General features: G+C 50.1%; 1 protein-coding gene across 1 annotated transcript in view; it reads right to left on the bottom strand.

Annotated features, from left to right (window-relative positions):
* Positions 1 to 955: 955 nt before the first annotated feature.
* Panx1 (pannexin 1) overlaps positions 956 to 14337 on the bottom strand; it is a 38582-nt gene continuing 25200 nt past the window's right edge. Inside the window, exons 3-5 of the mRNA XM_051198853.1 lie at positions 5410 to 5630; positions 2554 to 3212; positions 956 to 1393 (exon numbers count right to left, since the gene is read on the bottom strand). Of these exons, the coding sequence (XP_051054810.1) occupies positions 1314 to 1393; positions 2554 to 3212; positions 5410 to 5630 (960 nt within the window). The 3' untranslated portion in view covers positions 956 to 1313. The remainder of the gene's footprint in view (positions 1394 to 2553; positions 3213 to 5409; positions 5631 to 14337) is intronic.

Raw genomic sequence — 14337 nt, 5'->3', positions numbered from 1 at the left:
AGATAGCCACTTACCTAACTTCTGGATTCACCAAAAGCAATTAGGTTAGGTAAACAACCATCCCTAAGATTAGCTGAAAGCAAACTGGGCATTTCCTAGGGACTTTCACTTAAACAATGTGTTAAAAATGGGAAGCTCTGTGGATTAAAGAGTTTTTATATAAAGTGTAAACGTACAGCATTTCACACGGTCAGAATTGAAGGGTGTTAACAAATGCTAAGTCAGCACGAGTGTTTATAAAGCCAGGCCTGTGACTCACACCTGTGATCCTGGCAGTTGGGAGGCCAATCGATGAAAACCGACAAAATTCCAACGGCAGGCTGAGCTAGCTACAAAGCGAGATCACGTCACAAAAACTAAAAACCGTTAATAAAGCAATGCTTACATCCGTCTTGACTACCCATGTGTATAATTTATTCTGATTAATGCTAGGAATCTTCTTCTCAAATGACCTCAATTATACAAATCACTCTGCAATTTAAAAAGTTGTGCTTAAATACAAACAATCTGTCTTGACACGCATGGCAAAGGCCACTCTGGTGTTAGCTCCGTGTTCGGCTCACACTGGGCAGAGTGTACCTCCCTGTGTTCTGTCGGCGTGCTCCAGTCAAATGCGGTTCTCCTGTCTCAGAGGTCTGAGGACCAATAACCTCTACATTCAGAGTTCCCACTGGGCTGTTTCTGAAGCCTTCCTTCCGAGTCGCCATGGCACTCGGCTGACGCAATGCAACTCTGCCTCCTTAGCTGAGCTCACTGGGCACTGAGCCTGCTGTCCTTGCAGAGGGCAAAGGGCACCGAGCAGCGGTTAGTGGGCAACAGCTGATAGCAGAGTTTGCAAGTACAAGAGCCAGCAGGCCACACCCAAGTTAGGACGCTGACCCGCACAGGCCAACACTGCTGGTAGGCCAGTGAGTGCGTCTGTTGTTCAAGGGCCAGTAAGAGTACACGGAGGGCATTATTAAATTAAATTCCAACTTGTTTATTATTATCTCATAAAACAGAACATTCCCCCAAAGGGCTTGCTCTCCAGAAACTTCAGGTCTCACAATACTGTCAGTCCAGAATGGTGTTTCTCAGAGGCTCTAGAAGGCTCTGTGCTCTTAATAGTCCTTCACGTGGAGCGCACTTACTCATTTCCATGTTTTGTCTTGTGGGACATTCCTAATCCAGTCTTCCTCGACATTACATCTATTAGGGACTGGTAAAACACACACCACATCACTACCAAAAACATTTACTGCAAACTAGCCGCAGCCCCAACAGGGGTGCTTCAGACACAGAAGCCACACGCTTGAAAATCAACAACGAAACTGTTAGCACGATGAATTCAGAAGCCTCTGTCGAGAGTTCTTCTCTGGGATGTTTGCTGTAGCGTCACTGCTCAGGTCCAAATCTGCCAAAATTAAAACCACTATTTAGAAAGGAGGACTAGCAGGGAGCCCTGACACCACCCAACTGTGAGAAGGACTTCACACACACACACACTCACACACACCACACATACACTCTCACACACACCACACACACACTCACACACATACCACACACTCACACACATACACACACACTCACACACATACACACACTCACACACACCACACTCACACACACCACACTCACACACACCACACACACTCACACACACATACCACACACTCACACACATACACACACACACACTCACACACATACACACACACATTCACACACATACACTCACACTCACCCACACCACACACACTCACCCACAACACACACTCACACACAGCACACACTCACACACAACACACACTCACAAACTCACACACCACACACACTCACACACCACACACTCACACACACATACACACACTCACACATACACACACACACTCACACACACACTCACACACACATGCACACACGCACATGTCTGTTTCTTAGTCCGCAGTCTGAGGTCGGGTCAAGGCAAGAAGGCAAACGGTGGCTTTGGGAGTAACCAGCCACTCTTTTGGTTATATGAGGTCTGCTGCAGGGGAAGGAATTCACAGTAAATGTGCTCCAAAGCACTAGTTTCTCACCGCAGCTATGGTCAGCGGCACAAGACACACCCAACACGATCAGTCAATGTCCTCTGTGTGCCGCAGTGAGTCATCAATCAATCAATCAATCGACAGAAATGAAAGGTTAGGAAGGTGGGAAGGGACAGGCTTGGGGGAAGCTGACAAGATATCAAGATACACTGCAAACGTTTGAAATACCAAAGAATGAATAACCGATACTAAAAAGAAGGAAAGGCAGAGGACAAAGAGATGGGAAGTACAGACGGGAACACAAGACAAAGAAGCCAAGGGAGCTAGAAACAGGCAGGGCATGAGACAGTGAACAGGACGCAAACAGAACAAGCAGAGGCCCGAGAGGGAAAAGCACAGATCCATCCTCGTTGGTAATCTTAGGGTGACAGTAATTTGTCTCCACACTTTCCCCCAGGACGACACTGGCTTTAAGTGACCAGCAAGGTAAAGACAGCCCAGATTGCTGCAAAGCTGTGCTTGTCCAGACAGCCTACTGTACCTTTGAACTCCGCCATCCGGCTCCCCTGGTCCTCTCCCCTGATCTGTGAGGACACGCGAGTCTTTCCGTCCATGGCGTCCATCTTGATCATGCCCAGGTTGGTTAGGAGCAGCATGGGGTCGATGCCCTGCCCGTTGCTTTGGATATTCTCCAGCACTTTAAGACACTTGTATGACTTGAGCTCGCTTATGTTTTCCTCCAGGAAGAGGTTGTAGAGGCTCAAGTCGTTGTAGCCTTCAGACTTGAAATGTAGAACATCGAAGGTGGGCAGGATCTCATACACTTTGAGAACGTCCGTCTTCTGCCGGAACGGGACGAACAGCGTGTACATGACCACAGGGGCCAGCAGAGCATACACTATGAGGTTAATGAAGCTGAGCAGCTGGAAGATGCCCACAGCGATGAGCTTGCACTGGAATCGGTCAGGGATGGCACTGTCATTTCTCAGGACGCCCGATTTGATGCTGCATAGAAACTCGTCTGAGAGTGAGGACAGGCTGAAGTAATAGCCCAAGTAGACACACGCCAGCAGTATGACTGTGAACGTCACCAGCCGGCAGCTAATGTATTTCATGATTAAATGACTAGAGTTCTTCTTTGTCTTCAAGTACTGCTCCACGATTGGGTACTTGAAGTGGCTTTCCGATATCTCCCACAGACTGGAAAACAAAGGAAACAAAGATAACCAAGACCTATGTCAGTCTCATCAAATGTCAAAGGCATGGCCACGTTCAACACTGTCACCCTTACCCAACCCTAACCCTAACTTCATACACAGTAACTGTAGCTTCACTCAACACCAGGGGATAAAGCCATGCTTTCCCTTTTCATATTTTAAACATTCAAACATTTTATATGAGCACTTTGCCTGCATGTGTGCAGTGTGCCCTCAGGAGCTAGAACAGAGTGTTATGCCTGGAACTGGAATTATAGACAAGTGTAAGTCAACATGTGGTTGCTAGGGACCAGGCTGTCTGGAGGAGTAGCAAGTGCCTTAACCATTGAGCCGTCTCTGCAGGCCCCCTTTTAGTATTTTAAAGACAAGCTGGTTGATTAAATGTGAGTTAATACTCAATAATTTTTAGGGCAATGCCTGGTACCCAGGGCTCAGTGTCTGTTAAATACATTCGTATTGTTTTTAAACCAAAATCTCCTGCTAATCGTGCAGAATAAAGTGAAGAAATTTTAAGACCAACTAGAACACATGTCCTTCTGCCAGGGAGGGTTGGGAAACTGGATGGACTCAGATGGCATTGTTCAGGCCCACAAGAGCACTCACGACAGTGTCTATCTATAAAAGGGTAGAAAGAGGCAAACAAATGCATTAATTAATGATACTGCACTCGAGTCTGGAATTGTGGTGGGAGTTTTATGTCAACCTGACAGAAGTTAGAGTAATTTTATAAGAGGGAACCTCAGTTGAGGAAAGGTCCTGTTCCTGGTGTTGGCTGATGTGAGAGGGCCCAGGTCACTGTGGGCAGGGCTACCCTGGACTGGCAGTCCCGGGCGGGGCGCTGTAAGGAAGCAGGATGAGAGCTAGCCAGCTAGCAGCACTCCCCCCCCCCATGGCCTGTGTCTGAGTTCCCGCTCCCACCCTGCTTGAATTCCTGCCCTGATTTCTTTCGACAATGGACTGTAATGCTGAGCTGTTAACAAACTAAGTCCTTCTGTGGTGGTGTTTTACCACAGCAATAGAAACCCCATGACAGGAACACAGCGGGTAGTTTTAGAAATAAGACAGCTACCGCTATCACAGCCATTTCTAGCCATGACAGAAGCAGAAGAATGTGAGAAGGCAGGGCTCCACCTGCTGCGTCCTCTCCTGTCCCTTCCTTATATGCTTGGCTGCCTCAGAGTCCTCTGCGGCTCTCCGCTACAGGACATCAAAGCAAGAAAGCTTCAGGTCATTCTTTGATCTGTCATCCCCGTGAGAGCTCCTTTTCAAAGGCGAGACTGGACAGGGAGGAAGGGAGCCCTGACCTGAGGACGGTGGGACAGTGAGAGTGTGTGTGTGCGTGTGTGTGCATGCGTGTTTGTGTGTGTGCGCGTTTGTGTGTGCACGTTTGTATGTGTGTGCGCGTGTTTGTATGTGTGCGCACGTGTTTGTGTGTGCGCGCGCATGTGTTTGTATGTGTGTGCATGTGTTTGTGTGTGTATTTGTGTGTGCGTGTGTGTGTATTTGTGTGTGTGTGCGTGCATTTGTGTATTTGTGTGTGCATTTGTGTGTATTTGTGTGTGTGTGTGTTTGTGTGTGTGCATTTTGTGTGTGCGTGTTTGTGTGTGCATGTGTGTGCATGTGCACACGTGTGTGCATGTTTGTGTGTATGTGTACATGTGTTTATGTGTGTGCTTGTGTCTGTATGTGTGTGCTTGTGTGTGCATTTGTGTGTGAGCGTGTGTAAGTGTGCATTGCATGTGTGTGCATGTGCACACGTGTGTGTTTGTGTGTATGTGTGCATGTGTTTGTGTGTGCATATGTGTGTGCGTGTTTGTGTGTATGTGTACATGTGTTTGTGTGTGTGCATGTGTTTGTATATGTGTGTGTGCGTTTGTGTGTGTACGTGTGCATGTGTTTGTGTGTGTGCATGTGTGTGCGCGCGTTTGTGTGTACGTGTGCATTGCGTGTGTGTGCATGTGCACACATGTGTGTTTGTGTGTACGTGTGCATGTGTTTGTGTGTGTGCATGTGTGTGTGTCTGTGTGTGTGCGCGTGCATGTGCATAGTTGTCCATTGATGGTAGACACCCTACCTACCCCCTTCCCACTCTCGGCAATCAGCACTCTGGGCCAGTCTGGCAGGATAAAGGGCAGGGAACTTATCCTAGGTGGCTATGGGCAGCCGCCTGGAGCTGTTACCTTTGCCCCACGTTCTCATTCACTCCTGGCGGTCCAGGTCCATCTCTCAGGTCCAAGTCTCGAGCGCTCTTGGCAGCCTTGATTGCTCGGTTGTAGACTTTGTCAAGTTCTTCCATGATGAACTTCAGGTCTGAGCAGAGATGGGGCGCTGCCGTGAAGCGCCAGAACAGCGTGGGCAGGTACAGGAGTATGGCCACCAGCAGCAGGATGTAGGGGAAGAACTGAAAGCAAGAGCCAGGCGTGGTCAGCACACCGCACAGCGGCGAGAACACACCTCGTTTCGGGGACACACGAGCATTCCCACGTCACTCAAGGCCAGCTCGCTGCCTGTTGATCACTGCTTGTTTCCATATCTGACCCAGAGCTGACCCTTTTTCATCCCACAGATATGAATGTGAAGAAACTGGAGACTACAAACAGTATTTCCGTCTGAGAAGAAGAAAAGGAGGAGCAGCAGAAGAAAATGCACCCCCCCCCCCCCGTTCCGCAGTACGATTCCTCACCAGAACCACAATTAAGAGACAGGTAAATGTCACAGCGACTTTGCTGGGTTTTGTTGCTGCTGCTTTTCCTTTTATTTGTTCTGGTTTAAAGCTCTAAGTTTTTGTTTTGCTTTTTTCTTCTTTGGAATCTGGGAAAATGCCAAAGAAGCGTTATGAGAAACTGGCACAGTGCTGGGTAATTATCCTGTAAAGCGGCTGGAGTAAGCATCTAAAACCCACAGGGCGTGGGAGAGTCCTGTACACCTGGGCCAGACCATACGGTGACAGAACCATGGCCCTCAGTTTCCCTCTCGGGAGCACTCACGTGAGAAAGTGTCATGCCCGTGAAACTGGATCACTCCGCCTGTGAGGGCAGCTCCTACCTGAACAGGGGAGAGGAAGCTTGGAGTGGCTTCTGGCCCCAGGTCATAGAGCTGGCAAGTGACCCAGTTAGACTATGACCCCCAAGCTACAACTCCACATGCTCTACACAGCACTGTATCACATTGTTCCAGCTCCACGTTCACGGTAGTGACTCCAGGACCATCCTAACTGGACACACATCCTCTCCTTACACGTATCTGAGCGCATGCAGAGCCCGTGCTAACCCTGGACTGTGCCTGCCGTAGGAGAGTGATGCTGCCAAGGCACCATGGCTATTCCTAGAACCCCGCTAGCTTGTCCCACACAGCACACATGTCAAGTGGTATGTTACTATGAAGTAAAACCTCCAGGCTCTGGTTCGGACCTCACTGGCTTTTCCATGGCTGTCCCGTCTCCCTCTCGAAGACCTGGCCCCAGGTACACATTGCCCCCGCCGCCGCCGCTGGGACTTCCTAGTTCCCTTGGTTGGGTCAAAATGCCTTGGCTTTGCTTGTTTGTTTCTAAATGCACGAAGCAACGCACTGGGTTCACAAAGGAAATGTGTATGCTGATACAGCTATGGAAACATGGAAAAGTCCATTTCCGAGTCGGTCTCTATTATCAACCCTGAAACGGCCCAGTGGACTCTACCAGCTACTACAGTTCTGAAACAGAGACAAGGGAGACACATGAATCCAGACAGAACGTGCCCTTGCTGGTTGTGTCCTACATGTAATTTGCAATGGTAACTCTGTCTAGTAGAAGTTACGAAATAGGGCAATCATCCGTTCACAAACATCCTGGAATCCCTGATGTAAACGAAACAGAAAAGGAAACCCAAACGGATCCAAATTCTGTAGCACCCTCTGTGAGGCTGGACTTTGGGGATCGCACAGGACGGGGTCCTTCAGTGCCAGCCTGATGCGCAAGGAGCTGACACACAAGGTCACACTGTGGGTTGGGCATTGCTGATTCAGACGACAGTTAGTGGTACCATTCCACCCTTGTCCACTCTGGACACTGACTACTATGAGCATGAACCTGGCAGCCAAGCCGTTTCCAACACTGGGAGAGCCAAGCACTTCCTCCGGGAGCCATAGGCTCTGGGTGAAATATTTTTATGGGCCATGCTCGTTTGGGGGTTATTTGAATAACAGCATTTACCTTGGACTGTTCCCCTAAAGTAACGAGCGTACAATCTGGAGTGTGGCAGGGTAGCCCAACAGGCAGCAGAGCCCTGTTGGCTGTAATTAGAAAAATGAGTGTTTAGGGAGAGCCTTTGCCAGTCCCCAAATATCCCTGTAGCCTGGTTGCCTCTGAAGGGATGTGTAGAAATGCCTTAATTGTTGGTTCCCGTGCCCATCAAAAACAAAGGGACCATTCCGCACATCTTCAACGTGGCAGTCAAATCGCTTCAGCTGAAACATGAATCTAAAACGTGTTAAGGTCCAGCCTTTATAACCCTTTCGCCAGAGTTGGAACACGGGGAGCTGCCAAGGTGTCTGCATGAGGGGAAGCTGTTGCCGGCGCTGCCTGCCCTGACGAGGTCTGAGGTGGGCATCACTCGGAGCTCTGACTGTTCCCCTTGGTCCCGGGTGGTTGGTACTTCGTTCTTCCCAAGACAGTGAGACACTCACTGGGAACCACGCGGCCACTGCACCTGCAACTCTCAGCCTGATTATGTGTGTTGTTCACGGAAGGGGCTGGGGTCACGTGACCTCCAGAACAACCGCCTGCTATGGTCTCTTCATGTAAGGCAAAGATCCATACAAGCAGCTGAACAACCCCCTGTCTTACAGGATTAATGGGGATGGGCCGTGGGCTCAGAAACACTCGTAGCATCTGCTCTGAGCTAGGAAGTGACAGGGTGCACACCCCTCACCTCCCAGGTTCAAGTCCCAACATCTCCCCAAAGGTCACATAGCCCCACAATTAGAAATCAAACCAGAGGGAAGCCACAGAGTGTAAGCACAGAGAAAACAGGAAGTCCCTAAAGAGAGTGGTCAGAACCTTCACGAGAGAGGCAGAGCCTTCTGCTTACTATGCTGTGAAGCAACTCAGAAAAAAAAAGAAAGAACAAACTAAAATAGAATTATGACTGCTAAACTAAGATCGCATTTCTCCTCCTCAGTGGCCCTTGGAGCATCACTTTCTTCTGTCTGGAAGCTTTCCATCTGTCTGGTGAGTTCTCTCACCCACCAACACGTTATTTAACATGGTAGCATCATAAATAACACAACATAGATAGCATAATGACAAAAATCATGAGCCCGTGAGCGAGGACCCAGCAGCAAGGAGGGAGAGTTAAGGCTGGATGGTTGACAGATTGAATAAAGTGCAAGAACCGTGGCTGGAAAGATGGCTCAGTGGTTAGAAGGACCCAGGTTCGATTCTCAGCACCCACATGGGTTCATGACTGACTGTCTATAACTCCAGTACCAGGGCATCTGACACTTTTCTGGGAGTAGGCTTGGTTTGTACGGTACATAAACATACATGAAGGCAAATAAATTAATAAAACCACATAATACAAATAAACTAAAAGAAAATAGAATCAAGACCCTTGCGTGCGAAACTGCTCAGAAATAGGGCCCGTGGTGATAGAGATATAGTTAGCTCTAAGAGGACTCATACAGTAGGACCTAAACCAAAGAATAACGGCAGGTACAGACCGTAGGCGGGAGTCTGATGAAGGTAGAGGCAAGGACTGGAGACGCGTCACCATCGGAGGAACAGGTGTGACAGTGTCCCCTGTCCTCTCTGACCTCACTTCCCCTTAGGTCTGTGGGTCAAGGAGAAACTAAATGCCTGCTGCGGAGTTTGCTCTGTCTGTGATGGTCATCACACCAAATATCAGCTAGCAACTGAGCCACGGGGGCTCCCCACCCCCACACTGAACACAGCAGGAGACCACTGGAGACAGCATGATCAGAAACGCCTTAGTGCAGAGACCACCCAGAGCTGGCGAGGCAGGTGACCGCGGCAGCAGACCACAGGAGAGACGGGATGAAGTCTGCGGCACAGCGAGGGCGCTCGTGAGGCGGAAAGGCGGAAGATCTGCGGACTGGGGGCCCCGTGCTGGCCTGTGCAGGGGTGTGGCTGCTGGCATGGGCATCTGACAGCACAGGAGGACCACACCCAGAGAAGAGGGAGGGGAGAGGGAGGCAGATCTAAACTGAGAGACTAGCATGAGATGCCCGTAGTCAAGAAGACCCCGGTGGAGATGTACGTAACAGGGAGCCTGGCTTGTGACTCAGGACCTGACAGCAGACACCTGAAACCAAGAGAACAACGGCAGAGAGGACCCCAGAGCGTGGGGGAAGTCCCGGCTGGGGTCCTGGAACATTTCAGGGTCAGACGGAGAATGGGAAGAGACAGGAAGGTCAGAAAGTAGGCAAAACAAGGTCATCGGATTTGGGGACATGGCACACAAAGGTGTGAAGGATGCTGGTCCTGGCTGTGGAATGATGGGATAAAAACTCATTTAAAAGACAGTTCCAAATATGGGAGATGAAGAACGGAGGCATCGCAGCTTTCAGGATGCAGACAGCAAAGAAGTCAAGGGAAAGACGACAGGCTGGTGGGATCCGAGGGTGGGTACCACTCAGGGAGTCCGAGAAGGGAGGAGCTAAGCATCCGCACAGAGGAGGAAAGGATGGAGCCAGAAGAAACAGAACCACCTGCAACGGTGAAGCTGCATGGATGGCATGCTCCCTGTGGGTCTCCGCCCTGTGTGAACATGCAGGGTGAAACTGCATGGATGGCATGCTCCCTGTGGGTCTCCGCCCTGTGTGAACATGCAGGATGAAGCTGCATGGATGGCATGCTCCCTGTGGGTCTCCGCCCTGTGTGAACATGCAGGATGAAGCTGCATGGATGGCATGCTCTCTGTGGGTCTCTGTCCTTGCGTGAACATGCAGGGTGAAGCTGCATGGATGGCATGCTCCCTGTGGGTCTCCGCCCTGTGTGAACATGCAGGATGAAGCTGCATGGATGGCATGCTCCCTGTGGGTCTCCGCCCTGTGTGAACATGCAGGATGAAGCTGCATGGATGGCATGCTCCCTGTGGGTCTCCGTCCTTGTGTGAACATGCAGGATGAAGCTGCATGCAGTGGCATGCTCCCTGTGGGTCTCCGCCCTGTGTGAACATGCAGGATGAAGCTGCATGGATGGCATGCTCCCTGTGGGTCTCCACCCTGTGTGAACATGCAGGATGAAGCTGCATGGATGGCATGCTCCCTGTGGGTCTCCGCCCTGTGTGAACATACAGGATGAAGCTGCATGGATGGCATGCTCCCTGTGGGTCTCAGTCCTTGTGTGAACATGCAGGATGAAGCTGCATGCAGTGGCATGCTCCCTGTGGGTCTCCGTCCTTGCGTGAACATGCAGGGTGAAGCTGCATGGATGGCATGCTCCCTGTGGGTCTCCGCCCTCTGTGAACATGCAGGGTGAAGCTGCATGCAGTGGCATGCTCCCTGTGGGTCTCCGCCCTGTGTGAACATGCAGAGTGAAGCTGCATGCGGTGGCATGCTCCCTGTGGGTCTCCGCCCTGTGTGAACATGCAGGGTGAAGCTGCATGGATGGCATGCTTCCTGTGGGTCTCCGCCCTGTGTGAACATGCAGGGTGAAGCTGCATGGATGGCATGCTCCCTGTGGGTCTCTGCCCTTGCGTGAGAGCACTTTAGGACTGTAGACCACACAAGGGTGTCCTGTGAAGTGCCAGGACTTTGAGGACCACATTGCTCCCTGTGGCTTCAGTACTAGGGAAACTGTGTAGGTTAACCGGTAAAGGCAGCTGTTAGCAGTTTAAAGCATTACTTGAGAGGAGCTGGGCGAGTCTGACAACCTGACTGGACTTGGCTTGTTTGAACAGCAGTGTGGTTTTCAGTCTTCACTATTATTCCTGAAGCCGCCAGGCACTGCGATTTCCAGCTTTGTCCGCTTGATATAACCTAGGATAGTGGCTCTCCATGTGTGTGGGTCACGACCTCTTTGGGAGTGGAGAGGCTTGAGTGACCCTTTCACAGGAGTCCCGTATCAGATATCCTGCATATCTGATATTTACATTACGATTCACAACAGCAAAATTAGTTATGAAGTAGCAATGAAAATAATCACCACAGTATGAGGAACTGTATTAAGGATCGCAGAGTTAGGAAGGGTGAGAACCATCTAGAAGAGTCTCAACGAGTGACCATCTGCAGCTGGCCTGTAGCATGGCTGTGGGAGACAGCCTTAAGCTAACAGGTGTGGGGAATGGTCCCAAACTGAACAGGACTGGACGCTGAGCACAAGCCGGCAACCAGCACACGTGTATTCTTTCCTCTCCGCCCTTGACGTGGCCACCCGTGTTGAATCCTGCTGCCTTGACTTCCAAAGTGATGGGGTAGAACCTGGATGTGTACGCTGACATACACCACTTCTCCCGTACGCTGCTCTTAGCCAAGGTACCATAGCAACAGAAATGGGACTCAGACACAGAATAGCAGGCCAGTGACGGCATCTGCCCAGTGCTGTGCAGGCACACATGATCTGCAGAATGCCAGTCGTCAGGGCTCCAAGCCAGGCCAACAGCATCAGGGTCCTGCAGGGTTCAAAGACAACTGCATGCCTGGCCTTAACCCCAGCGTTAAAAGTTCCTAGCAGTGCGGATGGCGATGGACCGGACCCCTTGCTTGCCCATACTCCAGGTAATGCCAGAGGCTTCATGTGAATCCTCCAGCTAGGTCTCTGTGACTCCACGCTAGAGAAATAGTTTGCCCTTTTTGTCAAGTGCTTTTTATTCTTAGTGTTTCGTTCTTTTAAGGGCTTCGTTTCAAAGAGAAACCACTAATCTCTGCTGACAGGCTGAACTATGAACATTACTATGACCGAGAGTTCCCACAGTCTTGGGGCGCCCCCTGCTGGTCTCCTGGATGCACTCCCAGGGCCCACAAAGACTCCCAGCTCTCAGCGCCACAGGAAGCTATCTGAGAGGCGGTAAATGAAGGAGGGATCACAGTTAAGTCTACTCAGCAGAGACTGGCAATGCTGGTCCAGTGACAGTCACGTAAACATTACACTGAAGAATGTCCTTGGGGGATGTGTCTCCAGGGTTAGCTGGCATCGAACTGAGACATGCTGAAATAAACTCTAGTCCTTGTGAGCAATCCAGGAGAGCCTACCCAGGACACACAAGCCACCTCCTCCCTTGCCTCTTCCACAAGAGTGGTCACGGGGTACACTTGCCACGCGAGCCACTTAGGAAAAGTGATTTTAAAAACAATGCTCCGGACAAAGGCACTTTGTAACCTGAAAATTTTCCCTATTTTTTTCTTGTTTAAAACTATATCAAATCATCTGGTTGCAATATTATTTAAAACGAACATTGTACCACTGCCCCCTCCCTCCCTCCCTTCCTTTTTTGTTTTTACTTTGTTTTGTTTTGGGGGAGTTGGTGTTTTTAGACAGGGTTTCTCTGTGTAACAGCCCTGGCTGTCCAGGAACTCGCTCTGTAGATCTACCTGCCTCTGCCACCTGAGTGCTGGGATTAAAGGTGACCACCTAGTTTATGTTAACTACATTTCTATATTTTATTTTTAAAAGGTAAAAAACATTAAATGTATCTGGCATAGCTACTTTCCCAGTTAGAGAAAAATTTGACTATATGTATATATGTATATATGTATATATGTATTTTAATTTTGTGTGAGAGTGTGTGTGCCGGGATGGGGTATTATGCCCTGGAACTGGAGCTACGGGCAGTCATGTGGTGCCTGGTGCTGCTGTGTGAACCGAGGACCGTGCTAAGGTCCTCTGAAGAGCAGTACAGGCTCTTAACCACGGGTTCATCTCTTCAGTCCAAGATCTTGGCTTGTAAGTCCTTCTCATTCTAGGGCCATCACAATCAAATCCCACACACGGAGTCTTCTCTGACAGTTCTGTAGACCTAGATGTTCCCTCCAAGAGCCCTGAGGAGGACTTTGTGACCCTCCCAGCACCCCGTGGCCTGGTTACAGGCCACCTTCCCCACAAATGTTCCCACACTGCCTTCCCTCTATGCGTGCCTAATGTCCGAGGTTTCTCCTTCTGAGGCGACACCCGCCAAGCTGGAGGTGGAGCCTACCGGACCCCAAGATGATGTCTCCAGAGTCAATGACTACATCTATAGCGTATCTGCTCAAATAAGGCCATATCAGGGTTAAGACGGCAACATAACCTTTTAGGGGACACAGTTCAGCCCAGTACACCACACCCTTTGCAGTTCATCTTGGTCTCAGTCCCCAGCACACCCCGACGGCATTTGGCACGGGCTGCTATTTATAGGAGCCTGCTCTTCACTCCTACAGTACACCTTCTTGTTGCCTCTCCCCCCCAGGCCTGCCCTCTGAGGGCTCCTCTTAGGCCCCCAACTCTATGCTAGATGCCCCTTAGTGTCTGTCCTAAATAGCTTTTAACTGTCAGCCTGGCACAGCCTGCAGCCATCTGATGGGAAATCCTTGAATAAGGAACTGCCTAGGTTAGATTGGCCCGTCGGCACATTTTGAGGGGACTATGTAGGAGGGACCAGCCGATGATGGAAGACGTCATTCTGTAAATATGTTTCTCATACTGGTTAATGAATAAAGCACTGTTGGCCAATAGGAAAGCATGACAGGCAGGACTAGGAGACAAGGAGGAAGTAGTAAGGAGGAGTCAAGATGGAGAGTCTGGAGAGACCAGATGCCTGCCCCACTCCCCGGTAAGATAAGACCACATGGAAATACTTAAATTAATAAAAATGGGTTAATACTTAAGACAGAGCTAGCCAATGAGAAACAAGTAACAGGCCAACAGCATTATATCTAATACAGTGTCTCAGTGTGTTATTTGGGGCTGGTGCCAAAATGAGACCAGGCTGGCGGAAAACCTACTCCTTACAAGCCGGCTGTGGGCAACGCCATTCCCCGGGCAGGCGGTCCTAGGTGGCATAAGAAAGCTAGCTAAGCGTAAGCCCGAGAGCAGGGCAGTAAGGCGTGCTCCTCCGTGGCTCCTTCCACGTTCTCACCCTCCGTTTCTTCAGTGGCAGATTATAACGCGGAAGTGTAAGCCAATCAAGTCTCCC

Source organism: Phodopus roborovskii, unplaced genomic scaffold (assembly GCF_943737965.1).
Source record: "Phodopus roborovskii unplaced genomic scaffold, PHOROB, whole genome shotgun sequence".
In the NCBI taxonomy this organism is placed as follows: Eukaryota; Metazoa; Chordata; class Mammalia; order Rodentia; family Cricetidae; genus Phodopus; species Phodopus roborovskii.
Note: the sequence above shows the minus strand (reverse complement) of the source record. Positions and strands in the feature narration are given on the sequence as shown.